The 14,403-nt window shown below is 44.6% G+C and overlaps 1 protein-coding gene across 2 annotated transcripts in view; it reads right to left on the bottom strand.

Annotated features, from left to right (window-relative positions):
- Positions 1 to 2,485: 2,485 nt before the first annotated feature.
- The window catches only part of alg5 (ALG5 dolichyl-phosphate beta-glucosyltransferase), a gene marked incomplete at its 5' end in the record, with an annotated part of 21,102 nt that continues 9,184 nt past the window's right edge, over positions 2,486 to 14,403 (bottom strand). For both annotated transcript variants that reach the window (XM_031808734.1, XM_031808733.1), the window contains 3 exon segments: positions 2,486 to 3,529; positions 8,554 to 8,639; positions 13,849 to 14,000. In XM_031808734.1, the coding sequence (XP_031664594.1) occupies positions 3,414 to 3,529; positions 8,554 to 8,639; positions 13,849 to 14,000 (354 nt within the window).

Genomic DNA, 14,403 nt, shown 5'->3' on the forward strand with positions numbered 1-14,403 from the left:
CAGATGGGAGATGGAGAGGGAGAGAGAGCGAGAGAGGAGGGGGGAGAGATGGAGAGAGAGAGAAGAGAGGGAGAGGGGAGAGAGAGGGGGGGGAGAGATGGAGAGAGAGGGGGGGGAGAGATGGAGAGAGAGGAGAGGGAGAGGGAGAGGGGCGAGAGAGGGGGGAGAGAGAGGAGGGGGGAGAGAGAAATGGAGAGAGAGAGAGGAGGGGGGAGAGGGAGACAGAGAGAGGGGGGAGAGACTTACAGGCAACCAGCAGGACAAACAGGAAGTGCAGGGAGAGAGATACAGACAATCAGCAGGACAAACAGGAAGTGCAGGGAGAGACATACAGACAACCAGCAGGACAAACAGGATGTGCTCTCCGGGGCTCAAGGAGGCAACCCGTAGACACGTCCACATTATTAGCCCGGTGCCAAACCTCAGCCTCGCACTACAACCCAGTAAATTACCCAGAGACTTCATTTAGTCAGACCGCAAGAACTCTCTCTGTGTGCTTGTGTCCCAAATGGCACCCCATGCCCTATATTGTGCACTACTTTTGCCCAGGGACCATAGGGCTCTGATCACAAGTAATGCACTAGGAGATGGGGTGTCATTTGGGATGTATTCTCTGTTATGTGGAGGAGATGTTTCGAAACAAGTGCCCCTCACAGGACCTATCAGTCAGAAACAAAACAATAGAAAAGTACAAAGGAATGTATGGGAACCAGAGTTAATATGGGTTTCTATGGGAACCAGAGTTAATCTGGGTTCCTATGGGAACCAGAGTTAATATGGGTTGCTATGGGAACCAGAGTTAATATGGGTTTCTATGGGAACCAGAGTTAATATGGGTTGGCCATGGGAACCAGAGTTAATATGGGTTTCTATGGGAACCAGAGTTAATATGGGTTGGCTATGGGAACCAGAGTTCATATGGGTTGGCTATGGGAACCAGAGTTAATATGGGTTCCTATGGGTTTCTATGGGAACCAGAGTTAATATGGGTTGGCCATGGGAACCAGAGTTAATATGGGTTCCTATGGGTTTCTATGGGAACCAGAGTTAATATGGGTTGGCCATGGGAACCAGAGTTAATATGGGTTTCTATGGGAACCAGAGTTAATATGGGTTTCTATGGGAACCAGAGTTAATATGGGTTGGCTATGGGAACCAGAGTTCATATGGGTTGGCTATGGGAACCAGAGTTCATATGGGTTGGCTATGGGAACCAGAGTTAATATGGGTTGGCTATGGGAACCAGAGTTAATATGGGTTGCTATGGGAACCAGTGTTCATATGGGTTAGCTATGGGAACCAGAGTTCATATGGGTTGCTATGGGAACCAGAGTTAATATGGGTTGGCTATGGGAACCAGAGTTAATATGGGTTTCTATGGGAGCCAGAGTTAATATGGGTTTCTATGGGAACCAGAGTTAATATGGGTTGGCTATGGGAACCAGAGTTCATATGGGTTGCTGTAGGAACCAGAGTTAATATGGGTTGCTGTAGGAACCAGAGTTAATATGGGTTGCTGTGGGAACCAGAGTTAATATGGGTTGCTGTAGGAACCAGAGTTAATATGGGTTGGCTGTGGGAACCAGAGTTAATATGGGTTGCTATAGGAACCAGAGGTAATATGGGTTGGCTGTGGGAACCAGAGTTGATATGGGTTGGCTGTGGGAACCAGAGTTAATATGGGTTGCTGTAGGAACCAGAGTTAATATGGGTTGGCTGTGGGAACCAGAGTTAATATGGGTTGCTATAGGAACCAGAGTTAATATGGGTTGGCTGTGGGAACCAGAGTTAATATGGGTTGCTATAGGAACCAGAGTTAATATGGGTTGGCTGTGGGAACCAGAGTTAATATGGGTTGCTATAGGAACCAGAGTTAATATGGGTTGCTGTGGGAACCAGAGTGAATACATCTGAATGCATCAGCCAAATGTCTAACAATGTGGAAAGATCACTGAAAGAAGTGGCTTGTGCTTCCCAAATGGCACCCCACAACTCCCTTTCTAGTGCACTTTGACCAGGGCCCATAGTACTGTGGTAAACAGGTAGTGCATTATATAGGGAATAAGATGCCAACATGGGACACAATCTGAGAGAAGAAGTGTTCTCCTCTAGGTGCAGGTCTAGGATCAGTTCCCTCTCCCCCCAATCGTTAAGACAGGGAAATGCTAAACTGACCCAAGATCAGAGGAAACTTCACCTTACACCATTACAGGGTTGGTACCCCTCAGTATTCTCCACAATATGGTGATTATTGTAATAACATATTGTAGAGAATTCGAAGGGCAGCCCTGGACGAGACTCAGAAATGGGCACAGCAACTGTCAACCCAACACCTTACCCATAATGCAAAGAGATCCTAACCCCTTGATAAGTTGTTGGGTTAAGGTCGCTACAATATTTATAAGAATTATATTTTGCATTTAATTTATTCTAAGCCACATTACCAGTTACAACATGTGATAATAATTAACATGAAAAAACAACATTAATCATCAGAGCTGATTTTCATTTAATTTGGTTCAGTCCATCCTTCTACATTACAGACATACCTATACAACCAATTAACCCTCATTGAAAATGACACCTTCAATTTTACCTAACCAAAATCATGATAAAAACCGAAACATGATCCATTTGATCCCTCAGCGACACAGTCAACATTCCTCTTCACCCACACAAACAGTTTGACAGAAATGTAAAAAATAAAAAGAGTAACATGGTACACGGATTGATCATGTGGTGCTGAAACCGTGGCAATGGCATGTGCATGTTACCACGGACACCACAAACCCTTTTTCAGGTGAAGGAAAGAAACAAGTATTCTGAACCTGGCAATAGGCGGGACAGACCGGGACCTGTCAATCAATCATCTAAAGATTTCTCAGCCAATGGCAATGTTCGAAAGAGAACATAGCCCTCCCATTGATGCATTTTATTTTACCTTTATTTAACTAGGCAAGTCAGTTAAGAACAAATTCTAAATTTTCAATGACGGCCTAGGAACAGTGGGTTAACTGCCTGTTCAGGGGCAGAACGACAGATTTGTACCTTGTCAGCTCGGGGGTTTGAACTTGCAACCCTTCAGTTACTAGTCCAACGCTCTAACCACTAGGCTACCCTGCCGCCACCAAAATCTCAATTGTCTAAAAATAGCTTCCTCTCCTCAATCTGCAGAGGACATTAAAGAGCTGAACAGGTGAAAACAAACTCCCAGTATGCATCCTCTTCAATGCTTTCACCTGTCCTGCTAGTTCAGATCAGTGCAGCTGAAGGAGAGGACACAAGGAGAGCAAGCCACATCAGACTATTGAACCGCAGCCCACAACGGAGTTCACGGTAATCCCGTCCAACGAGGAAGTTCATCTGTCCAATCGGAGGGCTGTCTCATTGTGCGAGGGCTGATGTGATTGGCTCTAGTCGGTCTTGCGAGGGCTTTCCAGTCTCCAGGCACCGGTGATGTAACGCAGGCGGATGAACACCAGGTCTCGACCCATCTGTAGCCAGCTCCACACTGGCACCAGCTTGGACCCTACAACAACACACAACACATTAAGGGCTGTATCCAGGTTGAACTCCACTTTGCCTCATGCTTAACAAGAACAGCCCTTAGCTGTGGTATATTGGTCATATACCCCACCCCCTCGGGCCTTATAGCTTCCTTATACCCCACCCCCTCGGGCCTTATAGCTTCCTTATACCCCACCCCCTCGGGCCTTATAGCTTCCTTATACCCCACCCCCTCAGGCCTTACAGCTTCCTTATACCCCACCCCCTCGGGCCTTATACCCCACCCCCTCGGGCCTTATACCCCACCCCCTCGGGCCTTATACCCCACCCCCTCGGGCCTTACAGCTTCCTTATACCCCACCCCCACGGGCCTTATACCCCACCCCCACGGGCCTTATACCCCACCCCCTCGGGCCTTATACCCCACCCCCTCGGGCCTTATACCCCACCCCCTCGGGCCTTATACCCCACCCCCTCGGGCCTTATACCCCACCCCCTCGGGCCTTACAGCTTCCTTATACCCCACCCCCACGGGCCTTATACCCCACCCCCTCGGGCCTTATACCCCACCCCCTCGGGCCTTATACCCCACCCCCTCGGGCCTTATAGCTTCATTATACCACATAACCAGCTTATAACACCTCAAGCCAGCAGGCAGCCTAGCGGTTAAGATGGGTTATAACCTTATAACACATTATAATGTACTATAACAGCAGGTCTCTACTCATCATTATCCAGCTCCAAACTGCCACCAGCTTTTTAACCAGTTACGATAATGTCACTAGGTAGAAACCACTACCATATTAGTTAACCAGTAGCCCACGACTGGAAACATCCGAGACACTAAAACACATCCAATCTACTTATGGATTCTCTCATTTTAAAATGACAGGACAGTTAAGAGTCGGGAGACTGGTTAACAGTGAGGGGGGGGAAGAGCCGAGGCTCGAACCCCGGTCACCGTGGGGGCATGTGTGGTCTGGGGGTTACAGCTGTACTCCAGAACTTTACAGCACATTGCTGTGAGAACGTCATGTTTCAGGCCTACGTGAATAAAGTCAAATGACCCAAACAGCCCAGACAGGTTTGATTAGGTTAAAACTCACCTCCCTCAGTCCAGTTGTGTGTGTGTGTGTGTGTGTGTGTGTGTGTGTGTGTGTGTGTGTAGTAAAATGACCCAAACAGCCAAGACAGTTTTGATTAGGTTAAAACTTGAAGCTGAATAGGACACTACTGATTATCCACCTTAAAACTCACCTCTCTCAGTCCAGTTGTGTGCGCGTATGTGTGTGTATTAGGGTTGAATAGCGGTAACCGGGTTACTGAGATTTCCCCACCCAAACACTCTCCCTTTTCCCGGGATAAATAACTGAGAAACCGGTCAATTATAATAAATGATTTATATGAGCAGCATCCCGTGAAACGGAACTGTTAAATTAAAACGCCATGTCTAAATCTGTCTTCTCTACGAGTCACGGCCTAATCTCTGCTATCTGCATGATCAATCATCAACACTCAGGGTGAGGATAGACAGCCACTCAGGGTGAGGATAGACAGCCACTCGGGGTGAGGATAGACAGCCACTCGGGGTGAGGATAGACAGCCACTCGGGGTGAGGATAGACAGGCACTCGGGGTGAGGATAGACAGGCACTCGGGGTGAGGATAGACAGGCACTCGGGGTGAGGATAGACAGGCACTCGGGGTGAGGATAGACAGGCACTCGGGGTGAGGATAGACAGGCACTCGGGGTGAGGATAGACAGGCACTCGGGGTGAGGATAGACAGGCACTCGGGGTGAGGATAGACAGGCACTCGGGGTGAGGATAGACAGGCACTCGGGGTGAGGATAGACAGGCACTCGGGGTGAGGATAGACAGGCACTCGGGGTGAGGATAGACAGCCACTCGGGGTGAGGATAGACAGCCACTCGGGGTGAGGATAGACAGCCACTCGGGGTGAGGATAGACAGCCACTCAGGGTGAGGATAGACAGCCACTCAGGGTGAGGATAGACAGCCACTCAGGGTGAGGTGAGGATAGACAGCCACTCAGGGTGAGGATAGACAGCCACTCAGGGTGAGGATAGACAGCCACTCAGGGTGAGGATAGACAGCCACTCAGGGTGAGGATAGACAGCCACTCAGGGTGAGGATAGACAGCCACTCAGGGTGAGGATAGACAGCCACTCAGGGTGAGGATAGACAGCCACTCAGGGTGAGGATAGACAGCCACTCAGGGTGAGGATAGACAGCCACTCAGGGTGAGGATAGACAGCCACTCAGGGTGAGGATAGACAGCCACTCAGGGTGAGGATAGACAGCCACTCAGGGTGAGGATAGACAGCCACTCAGGGTGAGGATAGACAGCCACTCAGGGTGAGGATAGACAGCCACTCAGGGTGAGGATAGACAGCCACTCAGGGTGAGGATAGACAGCCACTCAGGGTGAGGATAGACAGCCACTCAGGGTGAGGATAGACAGCCACTCAGGGTGAGGATAGACAGCCACTCAGGGTGAGGATAGACAGCCACTCAGGGTGAGGATAGACAGCCACTCAGGGTGAGGATAGACAGCCACTCAGGGTGAGGATAGACAGCCACTCAGGGTGAGGATAGACAGCCACTCAGGGTGAGGATAGACAGCCACTCAGGGTGAGGATAGACAGCCACTCAGGGTGAGGATAGACAGCCACTCAGGGTGAGGATAGACAGCCACTCAGGGTGAGGATAGACAGCCACTCAGGGTGAGGATAGACAGCCACTCAGGGTGAGGATAGACAGCCACTCAGGGTGAGGATAGACAGCCACTCAGGGTGAGGATAGACAGCCACTCAGGGTGAGGATAGACAGCCACTCAGGGTGAGGATAGACAGCCACTCAGGGTGAGGATAGACAGCCACTCAGGGTGAGGATAGACAGCCACTCAGGGTGAGGATAGACAGCCACTCAGGGTGAGGATAGACAGCACATTTCAGTATGAATGCATCATCTCGTCATGTTAAAATTTTATTTGTTGTTGTTGTGAATGATGGGTTATGCATAGGCTAAGATAAACTTCGAACTTATAGCCTCGGTCTCTTGTGCAATACACACCTGAGCTCCCACTGGACCCTCTCTTTCATGCTCCTAGACTAGACTAGAACAGCTTGCTGGACATTTCTTATACTCATAGACTATTGGAAGAGGGACGCAAGTTCTTGTTTGCTGAATGTTGAATACAGTAGCCAATAGAACTCACGGCCACAGGCCAGGTAAGTTTGTAAGACGAGTGAACGTGTGATGGCATTAGGCTATGTAACAGGTATTTGTTAAAACTCCTATACCATTCAATCTTCGTGAAGAGGAGTGATCGCCGTCTGCATCTCATTCGAGTCCAATATTATTCAAGGATGTCATTGGAATGATGAAGATAAGGACAACGAAACAGTTGACAGCAAGGAAAGAATGAAGCAACGAGGGAAAGAGGTAGCTAATAGCATTCTGGGAAATATTATGAAAAAGATATGAGTCAGCCTACTAATTAAATATAAAAAATAAAATAGGCCCTATTATATTTCAAAATTAAAATCAAATTCGCCACGTCCTGCACCAGAATCACGTTCTCTCCCAGCTTCCTGGTTTGAATGAGAAGCATAATTCCAGTCTATATAATCCAGTATAATTCTATACAGTACAATAATCCAGTATAATTCTATACAGTACAATAATACAGTATAATTCTATACAGTACAATAATACAGTATAATTCTATACAGTACAATAATACAGTATAATTCTATACAGTACAATAATACAGTATAATTCTATACAGTACAATAATACAGTATAATTCTATACAGTACAATAATACAGTACAATAATACAGTACAATAATACAGTATAATTCTATACAGTACAATAATACAGTATAATTCTATACAGTACAATAATACAGTATAATTCTATACAGTACAATAATACAGTACAATAATACAGTATAATTCAATACAGTACAATAATACAGTATAATTCAATACAGTACAATAATACAGTATAATTCAATACAGTACAATAATACAGTATAATTCTATACAGTACAATAATACAGTATAATTCTATACAGTACAATAATACAGTATAATTCTATACAGTACAATAATACAGTATAATTCTATACAGTACAATAATACAGTATAATTCTATACAGTACAATAATACAGTATAATTCTATACAGTACAATAATACAGTATAATTCTATACAGTACAATAATACAGTATAATAATACAGTACAATAATACAGTATAATTCTATAGTACAATAATACAGTATAATTCTATACAGTACAATAATACAGTACAATAATACAGTACAATAATACAGTACAATAATACAGTACAATAATACAGTACAATTCTATACAGTACAATTCTATACAGTACAATAATACAGTATAATTCAATACAGTACAATAATACAGTACAATAATACAGGGTACACTCAAAAACATTAGCCTACTGGAGCTAGTTTCATTCATTTACCCAAGAGGCTATATGTAGGTCTATAACAGCACAATTATTTAGGCTTTTATGGGCTTGGGATCACTAAATATCTTTAATGTAGGAATCACTAAATATCTTTACTGTAGAGATCACTAAATATCTTTACTGTAGAGATCACTAAATATCTTTACTGTAGAGATCACTAAATATCTTTACTGTAGAGATCACTAAATATCTTTACTGTAGAGATCACTAAATATCTTTACTGTAGAGATCACTAAATATCTTTACTGTAGAGATCACTAAATATCTTTAATGTAGGGATAATCAGAGTCAGGTAGCATCAGTTTAGGATGTTCATGCTGATCAAATCTCTAATAAAATCCAGACAGTTATCTGCTTTAGAATGACACTCCCGGTTTTGTCGGGAAATACAGGATTAACTGGGAGAAAAGTTATATCTTCACGGGATGCAACATTTTTAAAATACCGGGGAAATATTCAACGCTAGTGTGTATGTCTAAGTGTGAGAGACTCACCCATCTCAGTCTAGTTGACAGACTTACCTTCTATCTCAGTCCAGTTGACGGCCACCTCGGCTATGGGTATCTTAAAGCACTGAGCGATATACAGCAGCTCCACGTCAAAGGCCCTGTGGAACAGTAGAACATTCTAGTTACAATGTTTTACAACAACAACAACAACATAGGCCCTGTGGAACAGTAGAACATTCTAGTTCCAATGTTTTTACAACAACAACAACATAGGCCCTGTGGAACAGTAGAACATTCTAGTTCCAATGTTTTTACAACAACAACAACATAGGCCCTGTGGAACAGTAGAACATTCTAGTTCCAATGTTTTTACAACAACAACAACAACATAGGCCCTGTGGAACAGCACAACATTCTAGTTACAATGTTTTTACAACAACAACAAAGGCCCTGTGGAACAGTCTAGTTCCAATGTTTTTACAACAACAACGACAACATAGGCCCTGTGGAACAGTAGAACATTCTAGTTCCAATGTTTTTACAACAACAACAACAACATAGGCCCTGTGGAACAGTAGAACATTCTAGTTCCAATGTTTTTACAACAACAACAAAGGCCCTGTGGAACAGTAGAACATTCTAGTTCCAATGTTTTTACAACAACAACGACAACATAGGCCCTGTGGAACAGCACAACATTCTAGTTACAATGTTTTTACAACAACAACAAAGGCCCTGTGGAACAGTCTAGTTCCAATGTTTTTACAACAACAACGACAACATAGGCCCTGTGGAACAGCACAACATTCTAGTTACAATGTTTTTACAAAGACGAAAAAAACAAAGGCCCTGTGGAACAAACAGTACAACATTCTAGTTCCAATGTTTTTACAACAACGACAACAACAAAGGCCCTGTGGAACAGCACAACATTCTAGTTCCAATGTTTTTACAACAACAACGACAACATAGGCCCTGTGGAACAGCACAACATTCTAGTTCCAATGTTTTTACAACAACAACGACAACATAGGCCCTGTGGAACAGCACAACATTCTAGTTACAATGTTTTTACAACAACAACAAAGGCCCTGTGGAACAGCACAACATTCTAGTCTCTCACCGTTGCCGCCTGCTATAGACCACCCTCTGCCCCCAGCTGTGCTCTGGACACCATATGTGAACTGATTGCCCCCCATCTATCTTCAGAGTTCGTGCTGCTAGGCGACCTAAACTGGAACATGCTTAACACCCCAGCCATCCTACAATCTAAACTTGATGCCCTCAATCTCACACAAATAATCAATGAACCTACCAGGTACCTCCCCAAAACCTTAAACACGGGCACCCTCATAGATATCATCCTAACCAACTTCCCCTCTAAATACACCTCTGCTGTCTTCAACCAAGATCTCAGCGATCACTGCCTCATTGCCTGCATCCGTAATGGGTCAGCGGTCAAACGACCTCCACTCATCACTGTAAAACGCTCCCTGAAACACTTCTGCGAGCAGGCCTTTCTAATCGACCTGGCCGGGGTATCCTGGAAGGATATTGATCTCATCCCGTCAGTAGAGGATGCCTGGATATTTTTTTTAAATGCCTTCCTAACCATCTTAAATAAACATGCCCCATTTAAGAAATTTAGAACCAGGAACAGATATAGCCCTTGGTTCTCCCCAGACCTGACTGCCCTTAACCAACACAAAAACATCCTATGGCGTTCTGCATTAGCATCGAACAGCCCCCGTGATATGCAGCTGTTCAGGGAAGCTAGAAATCATTATACACAGGCAGTTAGAAAAGCCAAGGCTAGCTTTTTCAAGCAGAAATTTGCTTCCTGCAACACTAACTCTAAAAAGTTCTGGGACAGTGTAAAGTCCATGGAGAATAAGAACACCTCCTCCCAGCTGCCCACTGCACTGAAGATAGGAAACACTGTCACCACTGATAAATCCACCATAATTGAGAATTTCAATAAGCATTTTTCTACGGCTGGCCATGCTTTCCACCTGGCTACTCCTACCCCGGACAACAGCACTGCACCCCCAACAGCAACTCGCCCAAGCCTTCCCCATTTCTCCTTCTCCCAAATCCATTCAGCTGATGTTCTGAAAGAGCTGCAAAATCTGGACCCCTACAAATCAGCCGGGCTAGACAATCTGGACCCGTTCTTTCTAAAATTATCTGCCGAAATTGTTGCCACCCCTATCACTAGCCTGTTCAACCTCTCTTTCGTGTCGTCTGAGATTCCCAAAGATTGGAAAGCAGCTGCGGTCATCCCCCTCTTCAAAGGGGGGGACACTCTTGACCCAAACTGCTACAGACCTATATCTATCCTACCGTGCCTTTCTAAGGTCTTCGAAAGCCAAGTCAACCAACAGATTACCGACCATTTCGAATCTCACCATACCTTCTCTGCTATGCAATCCGGTTTCAGAGCTGGTCATGGGTGCACCTCAGCCACGCTCAAGGTCCTAAACGATATCTTAACCGCCATCGATAAGAAACATTACTGTGCAGCCGTATTCATTGATCTGGCCAAGGCTTTCGACTCTGTCAATCACCATATCCTCATCGGCAGACTCGACAGCCTTGGTTTCTCAAATGATTGCCTCGCCTGGTTCACCAACTACTTCTCTGATAGAGTTCAGTGTGTCAAATCGGAGGGTCTGCTGTCCGGACCTCTGGCAGTCTCTATGGGGGTGCCACAGGGTTCAATTCTTGGACCGACTCTCTTCTCTGTATACATCAATGAGGTCGCTCTTGCTGCTGGTGAGTCCCTGATCCACCTCTACGCAGACGACACCATTCTGTATACTTCCGGCCCTTCTTTGGACACTGTGTTAACAACCCTCCAGGCAAGCTTCAATGCCATACAACTCTCCTTCCGTGGCCTCCAATTGCTCTTAAATACAAGTAAAACTAAATGCATGCTCTTCAACCGATCGCTACCTGCACCTACCCGCCTGTCCAACATCACTACTCTGGACGGCTCTGACTTAGAATACGTGGACAACTACAAATACTTAGGTGTCTGGTTAGACTGTAAACTCTCCTTCCAGACCCATATCAAACATCTCCAATCCAAAGTTAAATCTAGAATTGGCTTCCTATTTCGCAACAAAGCATCCTTCACTCATGCTGCCAAACATACCCTTGTAAAACTGACCATCCTACCAATCCTCGACTTTGGCGATGTCATTTACAAAATAGCCTCCAATACCCTACTCAACAAATTGGATGCAGTCTATCACAGTGCAATCCGTTTTATCACCAAAGCCCCATATACTACCCACCATTGCGACCTGTACGCTCTCGTTGGCTGGCCCTCGCTTCATACTCGTCGCCAAACCCACTGGCTCCATGTCATCTACAAGACCCAGATAGGTAAAGTCCCCCCTTATCTCAGCTCGCTGGTCACCATAGCATCTCCCACCTGTAGCACACGCTCCAGCAGGTATATCTCTCTAGTCACCCCCAAAACCAATTCTTTCTTTGGCCGCCTCTCCTTCCAGTTCTCTGCTGCCAATGACTGGAACGAACTACAAAAATCTCTGAAACTGGAAACACTTATCTCCCTCACTAGCTTTAAGCACCAACTGTCAGAGCAGCTCACAGATTACTGCACCTGTACATAGCCCACCTATAATTTAGCCCAAACAACTACCTCTTTCCCAACTGTATTTAATTTTAATTTATTTATTTATTTTGCTCCTTTGCACCCCATTATTTTTTTATTTCTACTTTGCACATTCTTCCATTGCAAAACTACCATTCCAGTATTTTACTTGCTATATTGTATTTACTTTGCCATCATGGCCTTTTTTGCCTTTACCTCCCTTCTCACCTCATTTGCTCACATTGTATATAGACTTGTTTATACTGCATTATTGACTGTATGTTTGTTTTTACTCCATGTGTAACTCTGTGTCGTTTTATCTGTCGAACTGCTTTGCTTTATCTTGGCCAGGTCGCAATTGTAAATGAGAACTTGTTCTCAACTTGCCTACCTGGTTAAATAAAGGTAAATAAATAAATAAAATAAATAATTACAATGTTTTTACAACAACAACAACAACATAGGCCCTGTGGAACAGCACAACATTCTAGTTCCAATGTTTTTACAATGACAACAAAGGCCCTGTGGAACAGCACAACATTCTAGTTCCAATGTTTTTACAACGACGACAACAACAACAAAGGCCCTGTGGAACAGCACAACATTCTAGTTCCAATGTTTTTACAACGACGACAACAACAACAAAGGCCCTGTGGAACAGCACAACATTCTAGTTCCAATGTTTTTACAACGACGACAACAACAACAAAGGCCCTGTGGAACAGCACAACATTCTAGTTCCAATGTTTTTACAACGACGACAACAACAACGACAACAAAGGCCCTGTGGAACAGTACAACATTCTAGTTCCAATGTTTTTACAACGACGACAACAACAAAGGCCCTGTGGAACAAACAGTACAACATTCTAGTTCCAATGTTTTTACAACAACGACAACAACAAAGGCCCTGTGGAACAGCACAACATTCTAGTTCCAATGTTTTTACAATGACAACAAAGGCCCTGTGGAACAGTACAACATTCTAGTTACAATGTTTTTACAACGACGACAACAACAAAGGCCCTGTGGAACAGCACAACATTCTAGTTCCAATGTTTTTACAAACAACAACGACAACAAAGGCCCTGTGGAACAGCACAACATTCTAGTTCCAATGTTTTTACAACGACGACAACAACAAAGGCCCTGTGGAACAGTACAACATTCTAGTTCCAATGTTTTTACAACAACAACGACAACAACAAAGGCCCTATGGAACAGCACAACATTCTAGTTCCAATGTTTTTACAACAACAACAACAAAGGCCCTGTGGAACAGTATCACACCATATTCAGTGCTTAGTCCTTGACTAGTAAAAGGTTTGTTTTCCGTCATGATCAAGTTGTTTAGAGAGACTATACCAGTGCACCGTTCATTCAAATTGTAGTTATTGGAAGTACAGATTGTGTTGCTAATGGTCTCGTCCAGAGAGAGTGACCGTACCATTGCTCCACTCAAATTCAAGTTGTAGTTATTGTAGTTGTAGTTAAGTGTTCTCGTAAAATGAGAGACCGTACCACTGCGCCAGAGAGAAGGTCTTGCACTTTCCCCATACATTTCTTGTTTAAATTAAGCCATCTAATTACTATGTAATAACCATCATTCACATCATTCGCTCCACGTGCAGGGAGGATAATTATTTTAACTAAGTAGAATACAATACGAGGTAAACACCAATACATTTTGGTATTGGGTGAGCGGTTAAGTTAGCGTTTTGGGTGGGTGGGGGGGGACACCTTACCATCGCTCCACATGTAGGGAGGAGAAGGTTTTGAGGGCAGCCTCGCGGGTGAAGAGCTTGAAGCCACACTGTGTGTCCTTGATGCCTCGCACACAGAAAAACCAAACCAGGAAGTGGAACCCATACATCAGGAACGTACGGAACATGGACCGCTACCATGGAAACACAAACAAAACAAATTCATCTACAAGACCTTGGTGTGTTGTTTTTTTTGGGGGGCATCTATGCATTTCATCACGGGTTACTTAGGTGAAAGAGTGAGTGAGTGAGAGAAGAGAGATGGGAGAAAGAGAGAGAGAGAGATGGGAGAAAGAGAGAGGGGAGAGAGATGGGAGAGAGAGAGAGAGAGATGGGAGAGAGAGAGAGATGGGAGAGAGAGAGAGATGAGAGAGAGAGAGAGAGATGAGAGAGAGAGCGAGAGATGAGAGAGAGAGAGATGAGAGATGAGAGAGAGATGAGAGATGAGAGAGAGATGGGGGAGAGAGAGAGGAGATGAGGAGAATGGGAGGAGAGAGGGAGAGAGATGGGAGAGAGGAGATTTGGGGAGAGAGAGAG

This window comes from Oncorhynchus kisutch, linkage group LG29 (genome assembly GCF_002021735.2).
Source record: "Oncorhynchus kisutch isolate 150728-3 linkage group LG29, Okis_V2, whole genome shotgun sequence".
In the NCBI taxonomy this organism is placed as follows: Eukaryota; Metazoa; Chordata; class Actinopteri; order Salmoniformes; family Salmonidae; genus Oncorhynchus; species Oncorhynchus kisutch.